The 18,338-nt window shown below is 42.1% G+C and overlaps 5 protein-coding genes and 1 pseudogene across 6 annotated transcripts in view; 1 reads left to right on the top strand and 5 right to left on the bottom strand.

The window, feature by feature from the left end:
- LOC135337430 (uncharacterized) overlaps nucleotides 1–3,642 on the bottom strand; it is a 38,447-nt gene extending 34,805 nt beyond the window's left edge. The window contains exon 1 of the mRNA XM_064533361.1: nucleotides 3,581–3,642. Coding sequence (XP_064389431.1) covers nucleotides 3,581–3,627 — 47 coding nt within the window. The 5' untranslated portion in view covers nucleotides 3,628–3,642. The remainder of the gene's footprint in view (nucleotides 1–3,580) is intronic.
- LOC135337445 (uncharacterized) overlaps nucleotides 1–18,338 on the top strand; it is a 35,613-nt gene that overhangs the window by 5,265 nt on the left and 12,010 nt on the right. The window contains exon 1 of one of the 2 annotated variants that reach the window (XM_064533384.1): nucleotides 8,905–9,021. The exons of the other annotated variant lie outside the window; for it this stretch is intronic. The gene's annotated coding sequence lies outside the window, so the exon portion shown is untranslated. Of the gene's footprint in view, nucleotides 1–8,904; nucleotides 9,022–18,338 lie in introns of those variants that run through there. 2 annotated transcript variants of the gene reach the window in all.
- LOC135337453 (ankyrin repeat and IBR domain-containing protein 1-like) lies at nucleotides 4,157–5,728 on the bottom strand. The gene is made up of 4 exons (XM_064533391.1): nucleotides 5,563–5,728; nucleotides 5,284–5,350; nucleotides 4,947–5,170; nucleotides 4,157–4,671 (listed from the first exon to the last, which is right to left on the bottom strand). The coding sequence occupies exons 1-4, from the start codon at nucleotides 5,665–5,667 to the stop codon at nucleotides 4,294–4,296; spliced, it is 774 nt and encodes a 257-aa protein (XP_064389461.1). The 5' UTR covers nucleotides 5,668–5,728; the 3' UTR covers nucleotides 4,157–4,293.
- On the bottom strand, nucleotides 6,312–7,188 carry LOC135337146 (exodeoxyribonuclease-like; annotated as a pseudogene).
- LOC135337438 (uncharacterized) lies at nucleotides 9,813–15,890 on the bottom strand. The gene is made up of 13 exons (XM_064533376.1): nucleotides 15,787–15,890; nucleotides 15,463–15,740; nucleotides 15,065–15,166; nucleotides 14,938–15,003; nucleotides 14,511–14,579; nucleotides 14,341–14,451; nucleotides 13,807–14,010; nucleotides 11,380–13,604; nucleotides 11,074–11,308; nucleotides 10,935–11,015; nucleotides 10,766–10,873; nucleotides 10,361–10,702; nucleotides 9,813–10,112 (listed from the first exon to the last, which is right to left on the bottom strand). Exons 1-13 carry the CDS (start codon nucleotides 15,807–15,809, stop codon nucleotides 10,096–10,098), a joined length of 3,861 nt encoding a protein of 1,286 aa, XP_064389446.1. The 5' UTR covers nucleotides 15,810–15,890; the 3' UTR covers nucleotides 9,813–10,095.
- Nucleotides 16,339–18,136, bottom strand: LOC135337454 (ankyrin repeat and IBR domain-containing protein 1-like). The gene is made up of 5 exons (XM_064533392.1): nucleotides 18,122–18,136; nucleotides 17,667–17,831; nucleotides 17,386–17,464; nucleotides 17,116–17,276; nucleotides 16,339–16,859 (listed from the first exon to the last, which is right to left on the bottom strand). Exons 2-5 carry the CDS (start codon nucleotides 17,769–17,771, stop codon nucleotides 16,497–16,499), a joined length of 708 nt encoding a protein of 235 aa, XP_064389462.1. The 5' UTR covers nucleotides 17,772–17,831; nucleotides 18,122–18,136; the 3' UTR covers nucleotides 16,339–16,496.

Raw genomic sequence — 18,338 nt, 5'->3', positions numbered from 1 at the left:
CCAACCGTCATCACCAGGTACGTTGGTGTAATGGAGGATCGTACCAACACAATTGTGAAGATACCAGAGACACACTTTTACTTCTTCTTTCTGCATTTCTAGCATTTCTCCTAATTCGAAGCAATCTTCAATTGTAGCTATTTGAAATTGTTTTCGAAGAAGCAACCCAAAAATGAGCCATTTCGGTCGAATCGGAAGAGAAGCATTTTTGAAGCGAGACAAAATTATTCGACTTAAGAAATTACGAACGGGGCCGATGTCAGACACTTCAGTTCCATTGAGGTTATCTACTGAGAAGAAACAAGATTTTGAACCTGATTGTGTATGGGCTCCGTCTATAGGTTCGCTGTGCTCAATATTCTGCTGTTTTGATCTTGGAGAAATAATAATTTCGGGGAATTTATTGATAACTTTTGTAAGTGCCTCATTTTTCTCGCTGATTTGTCTCTCGGGGTCGGTCAGCTTGTCTTTGTGTGTGCCTATCAAGGCTGCTACCGGTTTAACTTGTTTAAATGTTTTAATTCTTTCTTTAAGAGCATCACTAGCTCTGTCAACATCAATAAGAGGAGTGGGATCTCTTGAGATGCAATGGACACTGGCAATAGAGGTGAGGATTTGAGAGATTGTGGCTTCTGTAGTGTGAACAGAATTGAAGGGAATAATTTCCATACCATCTCGACTGAAAGGTATTTTGTACAGCTTGTCAAGTTCCTTACTGAGATCTAAGAACACTAGATACATGGCCGGACCAGTGCTCAGGGCTGGTAGCATTTCCAAAAAGCCTGGCTGACCTCCGATGTCGTGAATGTTCAGTAAAATATCGCCAAGGAAATCGGCCATTTTGGAATAGTCAGCATTCTTTATTAGCTGTTGTAATTTTGATTTTATTGGTAGTAGTTTGCTTCTTGGATGACTCATTGTTGTACGCTGAGTAGCTGTGGCTTGGTGTAGTGGTGATCTGCTTTCTTTCGGAAACACTTTTGTGGGATGTCTAGATCGAGTTTTTTGCTTGGGTATTAATACAGGAGAATCGGTTGAGGTTGCGATGCTTCTCTTTTTGTTAGGAGTGGTTTCAGACTTAGATTCACGCAAGTAGCCAAACAAGAGCTTTGTTTCTTCGTCAACATCTTTGGATGACAACCATTTTGCTGTGTTTTCATTAACGAAGGCAAGTATTTGTTTGCAGTTAGCAAGCAGTGTGCTTCTAAGCTTGGCTTTGTCTCCAGCAGAGTCAATGTTCTCAAACTCCCCCAGCAGTCGATTGAGTGTGGTCGTCTTGCCAACAGATGGCGGCCCAACAAGAAATAGCCTTGGGTAACAAACATCGATAGTGTCTTCATCTGTCATTAGATTGTTGAGTATCTCGAGGTTTCTTTGTTGCTCAGTCATAACTATAATTATGGAGAAATTAGTAGAGATTAAGTTACTTTGATCATATGAAAAATAACAAAACATTGAAATTTTAGCGAGAACCATTTGGCAAGTAATCAGTTAAGTGTGGAGATTACAAATCACGGTCGTGTGACTACTTTAAGCTAAACTGATTGACTGGAGATCATGTGATAAGCACTAAAAATAGTAATTTTAAGCTTACTTAGTCTGAGTCTTGTCCTGAGGTCGTCGGCCATAATCTCCAGTCCTCTCTGAGTAAGCAGCTGCTGAACATCCTCCAGAGTGATTGTGCCAGCAACAATGGGATGAACAATGGTGACTTGTGCTCCCTCGAGAAGCTTCTGCAGAGCATCAGCCTCGTCTTGTGTGAGTGGAACAGCTGTTTGACTCCCAATACCATCTTTTCCTGAATGTACAAGGAAGTAAATGTGACTGACTATAAATAATATATAGCTATGGTATAGTTATAATTACTGTATGCATGGCGAAGCCTTTGCTGGCATGACATTTTTTTACTTCATTGAGGAAAATGTACTCAGATAACAATTTACTAGGAATTCCTCGTGATAACAATTTCGGTTAAATATGTTCATAACGTCGTGCCTGGTTGCCATGAGTAACAGTTGTTGAGTCGTGTAAACATAACATTATGCACACCACTAATCTCTTTATAATGTATAGCTATGCCAATTATTTAGGATGCCGGTGAAATGTTTTTTCATAACTTGCCTGGTTGTCTAGATGATTCTTGTCGAGTCTTGAGGTAGTCAACAATGTCCTCGTAATCACTCCTCCCTTTAGCTATGTCAAGGGGTGTCCTGCCTCGCTTATCAGTTGCATCTGCATGTGCATGTTAATGGTCAAGAGATTGTATACACATTACATTTAAATAAACTCACTGATGTCACAGTTAGCCTTCTCAACCAAGTACTGCACCAATGCAAGCTGATTGGACGTCCATCTCTTACCTAAAGTTACAATATTAAACGGGAATGCAGTTGGTTATAATAATACATGCACTGTATTGTAAGGATCTTATAATTTTATATAGGTTACAAGGATGTAATAAAAGTCATACAGTTCCTTCCGTGTTCTTATTACACGTTTTGGTAAGGGGTCATCCTGCATAATATTATAGCAGGAGAATCCTCGTGTTTTATTGAAATATACAAGCAACTCGCCCTCGGAGGTTCACCCTTGTGCTTGTACATGTATATTCCATAAAACACTCGGTCTCCCATGCTATATCTATTACATGCATATACTCTTATTTCTGGTTTGTTACAAACAAGTACTTTTAGGGCTATGTAGTTACTATAATCTCTAATTACTTCGACTCACCACCAATTAGACAGCAGGCTGCATGAAGTACAGTCTGGTTGCTGTTGTTCCGTACATCTGAAAGTGTTCATAAAAACAAATTTGTACACAAGGACAGATAAAATTATGGTACACTCACTGATGTCACAGTGGGCCTCCTCCACCAAGTACTGCACCATATCTAGGTGACCCCAATAGCATGCATCGTGGAGTGGAGTATCGTTGTGCTGGTCCCTGGTATCTATACACAAGTGAATGTTGGTATCACTAATATTTAAATATTACAGGACTGGTGCATTTGTAAGGAACTAAATGTCCATCCCTAAGCCAGGCCCTCAAGGCCTCGAACGCATAGTTCGTGTACATAACCAACTCATTCAAAATTAAGAAGCCCAAGCCATGCATGTATTCCGTATTCGTTACAAATTAAACTGATATTAAAGTCCCACAAAAATATTTGCAATGTGAAAAATTGATATATATAGGGTTGGCCGTGGGAGTTATGTAGCAACTGCTAGTGAATGGAAAACGACTCACCAGCGCTGCACTTGCAATCCCTGATCAAGTAAACCAACACTTTCTTATGACCCCACTTGGCTGCAAAATGAACTGGAGACATGCCCCGATGATCCCATCTCCCAGTGTCTGCTCCAGCCTCAACAAGTGCCTTCACTATCTCCAGGTGACCATTCTCACAAGCGTTGCGTAATGGATAATAGTACCAGGGGTGGTTAGGGTCGGCCCCACGTGCCAGCAGGGACTGCACTTTGCTTGCATCACCAGCCCTAGCAGCAACCCATAACTCCTTGGACTGTGTCCTGGTTAAAAAACAACAATAAAAATGTTAGGCTGTAAGACGATCACTTACTCAGCAGACTGTTCCTGTCCCATACTTTTGGACTGTTCCTGTCCCATTATTATAGGAACCAGAGATGTGTGTAGGCTGCAGTTTAATATTGAGAATGGAAGCTTGGAATGATATGAATACCCTCACCACAGACATTCCAGACACACCCTCTATTGTGTGTAAGGAGAATTCCATTACACATGTGACTGCATGCATGTTCATGAATAAATCATAGGGTACATGTACATGCATGCAGGGGGTATTATCAGACATATAAAAAAATGCCTGTTCTCTAACTATAATATTATGGTAAAACAGGCTAGTGACAACTGACATGCAGTGCTTTGTTTGCAGCTAGCTTTTAGTGTTCAAATGATTCGGGTATATATTTGAGTGGGGGGGGGGGGGGTATGAGACACCATTGCAATTAACGCTAATTGGCTAGTCTAGCATAATTATTATCATAAATAATAGTGATTATTCTGTCTTTAAAATATGAAACGGTCGGCGTGTTACGAAACATAGAAAGGGGGTGGTTCTGCAGAGTTTGATCACAATGGCTGCTTCGGGGAGAGGTGCCTTTTTAATGACAAATGATGACTGTGCAAACAACATGAAAAATAACATGTTTATACATACACACACAGCTAAATTGTTGAACAGAATACTCATAATTATTATATACCTGTAGTTCACAAGTACATTCACATAACGCTAATTAGTCTGCTGGGGCCCTAAGAAATTGAAACTCCTCTTCTGGTACTCGTAAAATATGCAATGTTCCATCGGGATTCAATAGACCAATCAAACAGAAGCGCCTCTCTCTCCGGTTGGTCGGGAACGTCTGGTCCAAAGCCGAGGGGAATCACCCCCATACGAGGGGGCGGGCTGTCCTCCCGTGGAGTGGGCAGGGTGGCACGCGGAGGTGGAGGCTTTTCTGCTTCTTTTACTGCCAGATCGGCGATTGTCGCAACCACGAACATTTCGGTGAGATATTCGCTACAAAGGTAGTCGACGTTTCCAGCGGCTTCGTTCATTTTAGAGCGTGGTGTTTGGAGGTATTGTCTATTGACCATCTCCGAGACAACCTCCACTGCTTCCTCTAGTTTTCCCTGAGGGGTGTGGGGTGTGTGTGTGTGTGAGTGTGTGTGTGGGTGTGCGTGTGTGTGTTAGTGTGTGTTGGAAAGTGACACACTAAATTAGCTATTACAGTAGGCTGTTAGACAACGCTGCTACACTTGACAATGCAATGGTACACGTAGTTAATTCTACCAAAATGGAATATTTCGCAAGTAGATAAACATTTAAGTTGTGATCGTTTAAAGAAATACTTCACTATTTCTCCATACACCATAATCTGCTGTCACGATGAGCCACCTGCCCTCACCTGCAATACTTCATGTGCCCCCAGGGCCTCCTCATCTGTATCAGGGATGAAGTATCCAATGCAATACGAGGCTGACAGGATTCTCCTCGCTCTCAGCAGAATTCGGAAAATATCATCGAGAAAGTTTTTCGCTTCTCTAGTTGTGAAAACACTGATTTTCTTTTGTGGAGTGAGAGGAGAGTTCACCCCAATGGTGGCATCAGATTGACCTTTGACCCGAGCCACTATAAAGAAAAATATGTAGTGTTATATGTACAGTACGAACTTCCAAATTAAGGTCATATTTCAATATTACTAAGCAGCTATTATAATACATGCACATGCACAAACATCGTACCTTTCTTGTCGAGAGCCAGTCCGAGTCTTTCCAGTTCTCTCATCTTACCAGTAGACTCTTGAAGCAACTTCATTTCAATCTGACAAGAGAAAAAAATTGGCCTACATGATTTAAACACACCCCATTTTGATAAATAGACCTCCCTTAGAGCTACAGAACGCATCCTACATGAAATTGGACCTTCCAAAGTCAAGTTATGGGCACTTAAAACTATAGCTAGCAAAATCAAAACTAAACTTGCTAGAATTGTCGAGAGATTTTTCACGCTCCACCACTTACATCCAGACTGTGTAGATGATTGTTGTATCTGTCATAATAATGCTGGAATCTCTTAGTGTGCGACTGAAGGTCCTCTGTAGCTTTCTTAACATAGGCAGCCTCCATGTCTCCTCTGGACCTCTCCACTGTCGTGTTGGCCTTCTCCTGAGCAGTGAACCGGTTACAGCTACAAAGGGGAGGGAGGTCAATAGACAACTGAATTTCATGGAATGGCCTCTAAAAAAGTATTTGTTGAATAAATTAAAACTGCAACGGTACCGATTCACACTACGAAGGAAAAGGAGGGAGCTAGGTCAATAGACAAGATTGATATCTGTTGCCCATATCATTTGTGACATTTGTGTGAAATATGAACTGAAAAAGTTATGAGAACAGCAAAGCTAGTACACATAGCTAGCTATAGATGACAATCAGTTGTAAGAGCGTTTTTGAATGTAAATTGGCTATGTACGACTTACGTAAAGTATCCCCCAGTTCTGTGGTTATGTAGACTCTAGGGATCAAGACACACCCAGCAGAAATCATGGCGACACTAGAGGCAACAAAAGATGAACTAGGTGCAGCCGTTTCCAGTCTAATAATTATGTTAAGCCCGTACCTGTTTACAAGTCATGTGATTGCATCCGTCATTCTTCTGAATTGGAGCTCTATAAGGAAATATTGAAATCAGACAACAATGAAACGTATAATTATGTACAGTAACTCTAAATATTATTGTTCTATTGATTCTATACTCTATTCCAACGTACCTGCAGTGTGGATAAGGCTTTGTGTTTCTTATGATCCAGCGAGCGTCTGCTTGTGCCTGTGAGGCTACCTTCTTTGCCTCGTCATCTAGTGTGTGTGGGTGGTGGGGGTGGTGGATAACTAAGACAGTGTGCATGTGTTGGGTATTAGTAGCAGGATCGTGGACATGATAACACAGATACACTCTATTGCTAGAGTAATGCAGGAGCACTAACCAGCCAGTGTTCTTGGCTCTGGCGTTGAACCGGTATGACTAGTAAGTGTACGCTCCAGAGAGGTTGGGATACAGGTGACGGAAGGTGTCCACGAAACCCTCCTCCAGTAGCTCTGTGAAGTCCTGTCTCTCCTCGGGCGTGAAACCAGCTGTCTTTGTGTTTGTCTTGAGGTTCTTTAAATCTACACGTAGATACATACATGCATGTACACAAAGTCAAGGCAAACTCTGAAGGTACCTATCTCTTTATGGGCCACATTGAGGTCCCCACAGAGAAGAACTGAGATCTAGTTTCTTCATGTACTCTCTGAGGTCCCTATCCCAGTCTTGCTTGTACGAGAGCCTCTTGAGGCCATCACCAGCATTGGGCACATCTATATACACAGGGCACAACATAACAGTGACAATAGGAATCTAAATAAAATCAGAACCAACTTACAAGATGTAAGGAAATAGAAGTGCTCATATTCAGCAGTGATGATCCTACCCTCACAATCAAACTTCTCAATTCCCAAACCATTGGTCACTGAAATTGGCTTCTCTTTGGAGTACAGCCTGCACAATACTTGTAACTAACGGTGAATATGCCTCACCCCACACCGCTGTAGCCTCTTCTCTGCGGAGTGCCAGTAGATGTGGTAGCCAGGAATACCGAGCTGGTTCTGTGTGTGTGTGTGTGTTTGGGGGATTGTGTGTGTGTGTGGGGGGGTGAGTGTGTGTGTGGGGGGGGGGTCTGTGGGGGGGGTGAGTGTGTGTGTGGGGGGGGTGAGTGTGTGTGTGTGGGGGGGTGAGTGTGTGTGTGTGGGGGGGTGAGTGTGTGTGTGGGGGGGGGTGAGTGTGTGTGTGGGGGGGTGAGTGTGTGTGTGGGGGGGGTTGTGTGTGTGTGTGGGGGGGTGAGTGTGTGTGTGGGGGGGTGAGTGTGTGTGGGGGTGTGTGTGTGTGTGGGGGGGTGAGTGTGTGTGTGTGTGTGTGGGGGGGGGGGGTGAGTGTGTGTGGGGGTGTGTGTGTGTGTGGGGGGGTGAGTGTGTGTGTGTGTGTGTGTGGGGGGGGGGGGGTGAGTGTGTGTGTACAGTGGCTGTCCTACCATAGGAAGCTCTTTCTCAATACACTTGGTTTCTTGTACACAGAATATGTCTGGGTATTCTCGTGCAATGTACTCCAGACCAACATTCTGTACACAGTGTATAAAATGCGGTTGGTTAATAATTGTAATTATTGAGGACGGAGGAAACGATACCTTTATCCACGCTCTGATTCCGTTCACATTCCATGAGCTGGTCCATGGTCTGAGTACATGTGATCAGTATCAGTTGATAACATAGTTGGAATGTATACCTCCAGTCTTTAGTTTGTCCCAATTCGATACCATCCCAGTTCGTCTTGTTTTCCTTGCCCTTCCCTTTGCTCACAGCCTCTCCATCAGTAGCTTCTGTCGTTTTGATTTTCTTCACAGGAAGTGCCTGGGGATATATACGTACGTACGTGGACACTAGTCTCATGAATCAGCCGCACTAGGAATGTCCGTCTGAGCACTTTAGTACAAACTTTTTTGGTCAGGTCAGAATTCCGACCTGACTAATCAGATCAAGGATTGACAAAATTAAAGGAAATAAAGAATGACAAGAAGTGTATGCAGCAGGACGCATTCATATTATAGCGCTAGTCAGCGCTACTGTTAGCCAGTCAAGGAGCTATGTTGACTGCACTAGTCAGCACTATTGTTAGCCAGTCAAGGAGCTATGTTGACTGCACTAGTGCTGTACAACTTTTTTCTTGATCTTTTAGAAAGTTCTTGGAGCAAGCCAAACAAAATTCATAGCTGCTAAGTCAAGCGTTCGCGGTTGACCTTTTGCATGCGTTGGAACTAATTGGTTTTAACACTGACGTAATGACAATTAAAATTCCATTGTGCAATAACCTCTAGACTAAAGTGGTGCTCAGACGGACATTCCTAGTGCAGCTGATTCATGAGACTACGTGGACACAATGTGTGAAGTGTGTGCCAGTGACGTACCTCCTCAATGGTGGAGCCAGAGCCTCCTCCTACAGCAGCAGGAGTCTCCTGGTTATGTGGGTGTTGGTATGAGGTAAAATAGCACAGTACTCAGTAGCTATATAGGTAGATATATAAACAAATACATCTCTACAGCTAGCTAGCAACAGGCTATCAAAGTAAGTTCTACACTAGATTTCTATTAAAGTAGAACCTTTCTTTTTCTTTCTTTTGGCATAACTTGGACTCGACTGCAGATAGTGAGAGAGCTCTTGGAAACAGACGTAGACTAGACAGTGGCACAACAATCAATGGTGGCCACATTGCATAGGGAAAAACCCTACCTGTAAGTGCAGTGTAGAACTACTGTTAGGGAATATCCCTTCATTCTTACTGCCATGGAGAGTGTTGTGATCAACTGGAACCTCCTGTGTCTTGTCTTGTCTTAGGAAAAGTGCTGCTCACCAAGCTGCTCAGATTATGGAGTCCCAAGCTATCTAACAAAGTCAGTTTACTATAATTAGATCTACTGGTCTAGATGCTGGAATACAGTTTTAACACACGTATCTAGTTGGTGTATTGGTACGCCTCTGAGACTCCTGACTTGGTTAGCCTGAAGAGAGAAGTATCAGATATAAAGCAACAGTTGCAGCATGTTAATATGATGGTGAGATGAAACTTATGTATGGATACCACTATCGATTATATCTGACAGGACAATGTTGCAGATCATGCCAGACTTCAGAGGAGAATCAATCAGAAGGACAGAGAGCTTCAGGTGAAAGGTCTGTGCTATTATAACTATAGCTAGCTACCATTAACAAAACATTCCCTTAGAGAAGGGTCAAGTCAAGGTTGACGAAGCTGAGTGCCGTCTTGAGTGGAGGGAGTTCATTGTTAATAGTGAGAGCACATACATCCCTCTCTACCATTGCTAATTGTTGTCATGCCGTTTCGTAGTTGATAATGCATATTGGTGTCGTCATGCTGAATCGTCGGAGACCAGTTGCCATTTTCCCCACTGAACTGTTCCATCCAGTGTCTCCACTCCTGGCCTTCCCCACTGGACAACCAGGTGAGGTGTATATATCCATACCTCCAAGTGTGTGGTACCCTATTGAGTGTTTCTCTTTCTCTGCAGGTGGTATCGGCTATCGGCTGTCCTCTGTGGGCTGTAGCCTGCTCTCAGTTTAGATACTGTCATGCAATGTCTGAACGTTGTCTAGTTTTATTATTGTATATACTTTCATAATTATATTATAATTGTTTTTTGGTTTCAGTTGTTATTCTGGCGTACATGTTATAATTATTTTTATAATACAATCTATTCATGTACAATTATGTAACAGAAAAGTTGTTATTACTGAATAGTTGTTATTGTGATCTAACAATTCCACTGTACATTTGCATGAGAAAATTTGAATGTAATTGTATCTATGAAAATGGCTATAATTTTATTGTTCAGTATAGTCTTCTTCGTATGATCAAATCGATCATCCAGTAGGGGTGAATCTATGTAACATGCAATTTCTAGAGTATTTTGTGTACAATCCGACACACTGCATGTGTAATCACTGCATCAGTCCAGTGTACGATCTGTACAATAATAATTATATGTATATCAACTATAGGTTGTCATATCAACAGTGCACTAGCTGAGATAATTTGTGCAATAATTGAAAACACACACAATTGCACTGTGACTGTCAATCCTATGTATACTCATTATGAAATACTTCTCTGGTGTGATTTCAGTTACATGCATGAGTCGGATAGCTACCGGCTCAGTTGCTTGTTAAAGGGGCAAGGAAAATGGGGAGGGGCACTGATATACATGTACTTACGTTGGGTCAATTGATGACAGATTTTATCAGCTGTGTCTCCTTTCCCCAAACTCAGTGCAATATCCAGTAGAGCTCTGTAAGTTGCTTGAAAAGGATCACGTTCTTTCCAAACTTGCAGGCACTTCATCATGGCTGCTTGAGTTCCTTCGCAATGGTACACCTTCTTCACATCAGCTTGTTTAGCAATAGCTAGCCCCATTGCAGTTGAATACATTTCCACATCATCAAAATTTAAGGCCATTACGGGAGTATCGGAGTCCACTATTTCACGGTTGAGTTGCTCGTCAGTCAGATTGTATCGCCTCATTAGTTCTTGGAGAGCGACTTGATTAGCAGGTGATCCTGTAGAGGGACAGACATTAAAACCATGCATACATACATAACTAGCTACTTCAGGAAATATACCTAATATTCTAGTACAGACTTGATTATCTTCACCAGCTGATAGAGTTCCTACTCTCTGGACTGGATCTGCTGAGGGTTTGAGCCTTTCTGCTGACAGGGACCCCTCATCTATATAGGAGTGATCAGTGAATAACAGTGTTTGTAGAATAGTTCGTAGAAACAATCAAACCTGATGATGGCATCTTTACAATAGATGTGCTGGTAGTGTCATAGCTTTTTGGCTCTTCATTCCTTTTAGTAGAGATTTCATCTAAAGTAAATGTGATGTTAAAAGTAAGTACATCCTTAATCATACTCAGTTAACTGACTTGTCTTCTCTTTGTAGAGAGCTCTGTAGACAGTGAGGAGCACTTTCCCAGCAGCTGCATCCTTCACCTCACACTGGTAGTGACCAAAGTCCTCCTCTTTCACACTCGGGAAACTCAGAGTGTTGGGCCGATCGTCAGTTGTCTTGATCTGACCCTCTTTAATCCAGTGAAAGGAGAAACTATCCTTAGAAAACTTTAGCACCTCTAGTTTAGTTTCCTCACCAACCTTCTTGGTCTGTAGAATGAATGGAAACATTATGCAAGAACACATGAACATAATTCTACGTACGCTAACTGTACACACACCTTTCCAAGCCAAACTGTCTGCTCCTTCCTCAAGGTAACGGGATTACTGCCACACAGAAACTGAATCCATACATCTTCTGTCAGAATACACAAGGAATTGTGATCTCTGCTTGAGCTGTGACCAGGACATGGGCACTGGAACGCCACTTGTGGGACTAGCTGCTCGTACATGCTCGTGAGAGTGTAGAGAACTACCGAGAGAACATAGGTGCAAAGGTCGTGCAGGGAGAGACGGGCGTGATTTCGAGTAACTCGTATTTCGTAACTTCTTTCATGCGATATTAACGTTATCTTATTTGATTTCGCAATCAGAAAAGAGACGCAGTTTCTCTTGACACCATCTTCCACCAACTCCCACGTCAATCCGAGTATTCCATGGCGGCCTTGGGAAACTAGTCGAGTGATGAGCCCACAGAAGACTCCTGTTGGTACGTAACCAAAGCTGAACGTGATGTGGAGTGGTTCTGGGTTATTGGTGTCTGATGGAGGTGGGTTCGCCAGCTCCTCTTGTGAAGCACATTCCAAAACAGCCGGCATTAAGTAGGTAGTGCGAACAACTTCCACTGATGATTTATCCTTATGAGATATCGGGGACAGAAGTTTGACGTGCTCCAATAACTTAATGAGATGCTTTGCGGGAATAAGTTCAGACATTTCCACGTTTCTGCAACACATCTCAATGGATTTGATCGAGAACTGTCCCTTCTTAACCAACTCGGCTTGCTCGTAGTCGGTAACTGGACCTCCTGAGTGAAGCGTTCCCATAGAAAGAAGAATAAACTGGCTGATACTATCAAAGATAGCTTGAAGAGTGCAGATCACGTGACCCTTGAGCCAACCGTCATCACCAGGTACGTTGGTGTAATGGAGGATCGTACCAACACAATTGTGAAGATACCAGAGACACACTTTTACTTCTTCTTTCTGCATTTCTAGCATTTCTCCTAATTCAAAGCAATCTTCAATTGTAGCTATTTGAAATTGTTTTCGAAGAAGCAACCCAAAAATGAGCCATTTCGGTCGAATCGGAAGAGAAGCATTTTTGAAGCGAGACAAAATTATTCGACTTAAGAAATTACGAACGGGGCCGATGTCAGACACTTCAGTTCCATTGAGGTTATCTACTGAGAAGAAACAAGATTTTGAACCTGATTGTGTATGGGCTCCGTCTATAGGTTCGCTGTGCTCAATATTCTGCTGTTTTGATCTTGGAGAAATAATAATTTCGGGGAATTTATTGATAACTTTTGTAAGTGCCTCATTTTTCTCGCTGATTTGTCTCTCGGGGTCGGTCAGCTTGTCTTTGTGTGTGCCTATCAAGGCTGCTACCGATTTAACTTGTTTAAATGTTTTAATTCTTTCTTTAAGAGCATCACTAGCTCTGCCAACATCAATAAGAGGAGTGGGATCTCTTGAGATGCAATGGACACTGGCAATAGAGGTGAGGATTTGAGAGATTGTGGCTTCTGTAGTGTGAACAGAATTGAAGGGAATAATTTCCATACCATCTCGACTGAAAGGTATTTTGTACAGCTTGTCAAGTTCCTTACTGAGATCTAAGAACACTAGATACATGGCCGGACCAGTGCTCAGGGCTGGTAGCATTTCCAAAAAGCCTGGCTGACCTCCGATGTCGTGAATGTTCAGTAAAATATCGCCAAGGAAATCGGCCATTTTGGAATAGTCAGCATTCTTTATTAGCTGTTGTAATTTTGATTTTATTGGTAGTAGTTTGCTTCTTGGTTGACTTATTGTTGTACGCTGAGTAGCTGTGGCTTGGTGTAGTGGTGATCTGCTTTCTTTCGGAAACCCTTTTGTGGGATGTCTAGATCGAGTTTTTTGCTTGGGTATTAATACAGGAGAATCGGTTGAGGTTGCGATGCTTATCTTTTTGTTAGGAGTGGTTTCAGACTTAGATTCACGCAAGTAGCCAAACAACAGCTTTGTTTCTTCGTCAACATCTTTGGATGACAACCATTTTGCTGTGTTTTCATTAACGAAGGCAAGTATTTGTTTGCAGTTAGCAAGCAGTGTGCTTCTAAGCTTGGCTTTGTCTCCAGCAGAGTCAATGTTCTCAAACTCCCCCAGCAGTCGATTGAGTGTGGTCGTCTTGCCAACAGATGGCAGCCCAACAAGAAATAGCCTTGGGTAGCAAACATCGATAGTGTCTTCATCTGTCATTAGATTGTTGAGTATCTCGAGGTTTCTTTGTTGCTCAGTCATAACTATAATTATGGAGAAATTAGTAGAGATTAAGTTACTTTGATCATATGAAAAATAACAAACATTGAAATTTTAGCGAGAACCATTCGGCAAGTAATCAGTTAAGTGTGGAGATTACAAATCACGGTCGTGTGACTACTTTAAGCTAAACTGATTGACCGGAGATCATGTGATAAGCACTAAAAATAGTAATTTTAAGCTTACTTAGTCTGAGTTTTGTCCTGAGGTCGTCGGCCATAATCTCCAGTCCTCTCTGAGTAAGCAGCTGCTGAACATCCTCCAGAGTGGTTGTGCCAGCAACAATGGGATGACCAATGGTGACTTGTGCTCCCTCGAGAAGCTTCTGCAGAGCATCAGCCTCGTCTTGTGTGAGTGGAACAGCTGTTTGACTCCCAACACCATCTTTTCCTGCATGAATGTACAAGGAAGTAAATATGACTGACTATAAAATTATATATAGCTATGGTAAAGTATAGTTATAATTACTGTATGCATGGCGAAGCCTTTGCTGGCATGACATTTTTTACTTCATTGAGGAAAATGTACTCAGATAACAATTTACTAGGAATTCCTCGTGATAACAATTTCGGTTAAATATGTTCATAACGTCGTGCCTGGTTGCCATGAGTAACAGTTGTTGAGTCGTGTAAACATAACATTATGCACATCACTAATCTCTTTATAATGTATAGCTGTGTCAATTATTTAGGATGCCGGTGAAATGTTTTCATAACTTGCCTGATTGTCTAGATGATTCTTGTCGAGTCTTGAGGTAGTCAACAATGTCCTTGAAAAAACTACTCTTTATAGCTGTGTCAAGGGGTGTCCAGCCTCGCTTATCAGTTGCATCTGCATGTGCATGTTAATGGTCAAGAGATTGTATACACATTACATTTAAATAAACTCACTGATGTCACAGTTAGCCTTCTCAACCAAGTACTGCACTACTGCAAGCTGACGGGAAGGCATACCAAAACCTACAATATTGAACGGGAATGCAGTTGGTTATAATAATACATGTACTATATTGTAAGGATCTTATAAGGTTACAAAGATGTAATAAAAGTCATACAGTTCCTTCCGTGTTCTTATTACACGTTTTGGTAAGGGGTCGTCCTGCATAATATTATAGCATGAGAATCCTCGTGTTTCATTGAAATATACAAGCAACTCGCCCTCGGAGCTTCACCCTTATGCTTGTACCTGTATATTCCATAAAACACTCGGTCTCCCATGCTATATCTATTACATGCATATACTCTTATTTCTGGTCTGTTACAAACAAGTACTTTTAGGGCTATGTAGTTACTATAATCTCTAATTACTTCGACTCACCAGTTAGATATAGGGCGCGACTGCAGGCTAAATGAAGTACAGTCTGGTTGTTGTTGTTCCGTACATCTGAAAGTGTTCATAACAACAAATGTGTACACAGGGACAGACAAAATTATGATACACTCACTGATGTCACAGTGGGCCTCCTCCACCAAGTACTGCACCACACCTAGGTGATCCCAATAGCATGCTTTGTGGAGTGGAGTATTGTTGCGCTGGTCCCTGGCATCTATACACAAGTGAATGTTGGTATCACTAATATTTAAATATTACAGGACTGGTGCATTTGTAAGGAACTAAATGTCCATCCCTAAGCCAGGCCCTCAAGGCTTCGAACGCATAGTTCGTGTACATAACCAACTCATTCAAAACTAAGAAGCCCAAGCCATGCATGTATTCCGTATTCGTTACAAATTAAACTGATATTAAAGTCCCACAAAAATATTTGCAATGTGAAAACTTGCTATATATAGGGTTGGCCGGGGGAGTTATGTAGCAACTGCTAGTGAATGGAAAACTACTCACCAGCGCTGCACTTGCAATCCCTGATCAAGTAAACCAACACCTCCTTATGATCATAATAGGCTGCATAATGAACTGGAGACCAGCCCCAAACATCCCTTCTCTCAGGGTCTGCTCCAGCCTTAACAACTGCCTTCACTATCTCCAGGTGACCATTCCTACAAGCGTAGTGTAATGGATAGTACTCGGGGTGGTTAGGGTTGGCCCCACGTGCCAGCAGGGACTTCACTTTGCTTACATCACCATCCCCAGCAGCAACCCATAACTCCCCGGCCTGTTTCCTGTTTAAAAGCAATAAAAATGTTAGGCTGTAAGACCATCACTTACTCAGCAGACTGTTCCTGTCCCATATTATAGTTTCTGCTAGGAACTCAGAGATGTGTGTAGACTGCAGAGAATTGGTTCACTAATTATATTCACTACCTGGTATTTTTGGAATGATATGAATACCCTCACCACAGACATGCCAGACACACCCTCTATTGTGTGTAAGGGAAATTCCATTACACATGTGACTGCATGCATGTTCATGAATAAATCATAGGGTACATGTACATGCATGCAGGGGGTATTATCAGACATCTAAAAATGCCTGTTCTCTAACTACAATATTATGGTAAAACAGGCTAGTGACGACTGACATGCAGTGCTTTGTTTGCAGCTAGCTTTTAGTGTTCAAATGCTTCGGGTATATATTTGAGATGGGGGGGGGGTATGAGATACCATTGCAATTAACGCTAATTGGCTAGTCTAGCATATAATTATTATCATAAATAATAGTGATTATTCTGTCTTTAAAATATGAAACGATCGGCGTGTTACGAACCATAGAAAGGGGGTGGATCTGCAGAGTTTGATCACAATGGCTGCTTCGGGGCAGAGGTGCCTTTTAATTAATAACAAAATATTAATGACGACTGTGCAAACAACATGAAAAATAACATGTTTATACATACACACACACAGCTAAATTGTTGAACAGAATACTCATAATTATTATATACATGTAGTTCACAAGTACATTCACATAACGCTAATTAGTCTGCTGGGGCCTTAAGAAATTGAAACTCCTCTTCTGGTACTCGTAAAACATGCAATGTTCCATCGGGATTCAATAGACCAATCAAACGGAAGCTCCTCTCTCCATCCGGTTGGTCGGGAACGTTTGGTCCAAAGCCGAGGGGAATCACCCCCATACGAGGGGGCGGGGTGGCACGCGGAGGTGGAGGCTTTTCCGCTTCTTTTACTGCCAGATCGGCGATTGTCGCAAACACAGACATTTTGGTGAGATATTCGCTGCAAAGGTAGTCGACGTTTCCAGCGGCTTTGGAGCGTGGTGTTTGGAGGTATTGTCTATTGACCATCTCCGAGACAACCTCCACTGCTTCCTCTAGTTTGCCCTGAGGGTTGTGGGGTGTGTGTGTGAGTGAGTGGGTGTGTGAGTGTGAGTGGGTGTGTGTGTGTGTGTGTGTGTGTGAGTGTGTGTTGGAAAGTGACATACCAAATTAGCTATTACAGTAGGCTGTTAGACAACGCTGATACACTCGACAATGCAATGGTACACGTAGTAAATTCTACCAAAATGGAATACTTCACGCAAGTAGATAAACATTTAAGTTGTGATCGTTTAAAGAAATACTTTACTATTTCTCCCACCGTACTCTGCTGTCTGATTCTCCTCGCTCTCAGCAGAATTCGGAAAATATCGTCGAGAAAGTTTTTCGCTTCTCCAGTTGTGAAAACACTGATTTTCTTTTGTGGAGTGAGGGGAGAGTTCACCCCAATGGTGGCATCAGATTGACCTTTGACCCGAGCCACTATAAAGAAAAATATGTAGTGTTATATGTACAGTACGAACTTCCAAATTAAGGTCATATTTCAATATTACTAAGCAGCTATTATAATACATGCACACAAACATCGTACCTTTCTTGTCGAGAGCCAGTCCGAGTCTTTCCAGTTCTCTCATCTTACCAGTCGACTCTTGAAGCAACTTCATTTCAATCTGACAAGGAGAAAAAAAAATTGGCCTACATGATTTAAACACACCCCATTTTGATAAATAGACCTCCCTTAGAGCTACAGAACGCATCCTACATGAAATTGGACCTTCCAAAGTCAAGTTATGGGCACTCAAAACTAGCTAGCAAAATCAAAAACTAAACTTGCTAGAATTGTCTAGAGATTTTTCACGCTCCACCACTTACATCCAGACTGTGTAGATGATTGTTGTATCTGTCATAATAATGCTGGAATCTCTTAGTGTGCGACTGAAGGTCCTCTGTAGCTTTCTTAACATAGGCAGCCTCCATGTCTCCTCTGGACCTCTCCACTGTCGTGTTGGCCTTCTCCTGAGCAGTGAACGGTTACAGCTACAAAGGGGAGGGAGGTCAATAGACAACTGAATTTTATGGAATGGCCTCTAAAAGTATTTGTTGAATAAATTAAAACTGCAACGGTACCGATTCACACTACGAAGGAAAAGGAGGGAGCTAGGTCAATAGACAAGATTGATATCTGTTGCCCATATCATTTGTGACATTTGTGTGAAATATGAATCGAAAAAGTTATGAGAACAGCAAAGCTAGTACACATAGCTAGCTATAGATGACAATCAGTTGTAAGAGCGTTTTTGAATGTAAATTGGCAATGTACGACTTACGTAAAGTATCCCCCAGTTCTGTGGTTATGTAGACTCCAGGGATCAAGACACACCCAGCAGAAATCATGGCGACACTAGAGGCAACAAAAGATGAACTAGATGCAGCTGTTTCCAGTCTAATAATTATGTTAAGCCCGTACCTGTTTACAAGTCATGTGATTGCATCCGTTGTTCTTCTGAATTGGAGCTCTATAAGGAAATATTGAAATCAGACAAC

Source organism: Halichondria panicea, chromosome 6 (assembly GCF_963675165.1).
Source record: "Halichondria panicea chromosome 6, odHalPani1.1, whole genome shotgun sequence".
Lineage (NCBI taxonomy): Eukaryota > Metazoa > Porifera > Demospongiae > Suberitida > Halichondriidae > Halichondria > Halichondria panicea.
Note: the sequence above shows the minus strand (reverse complement) of the source record. Positions and strands in the feature narration are given on the sequence as shown.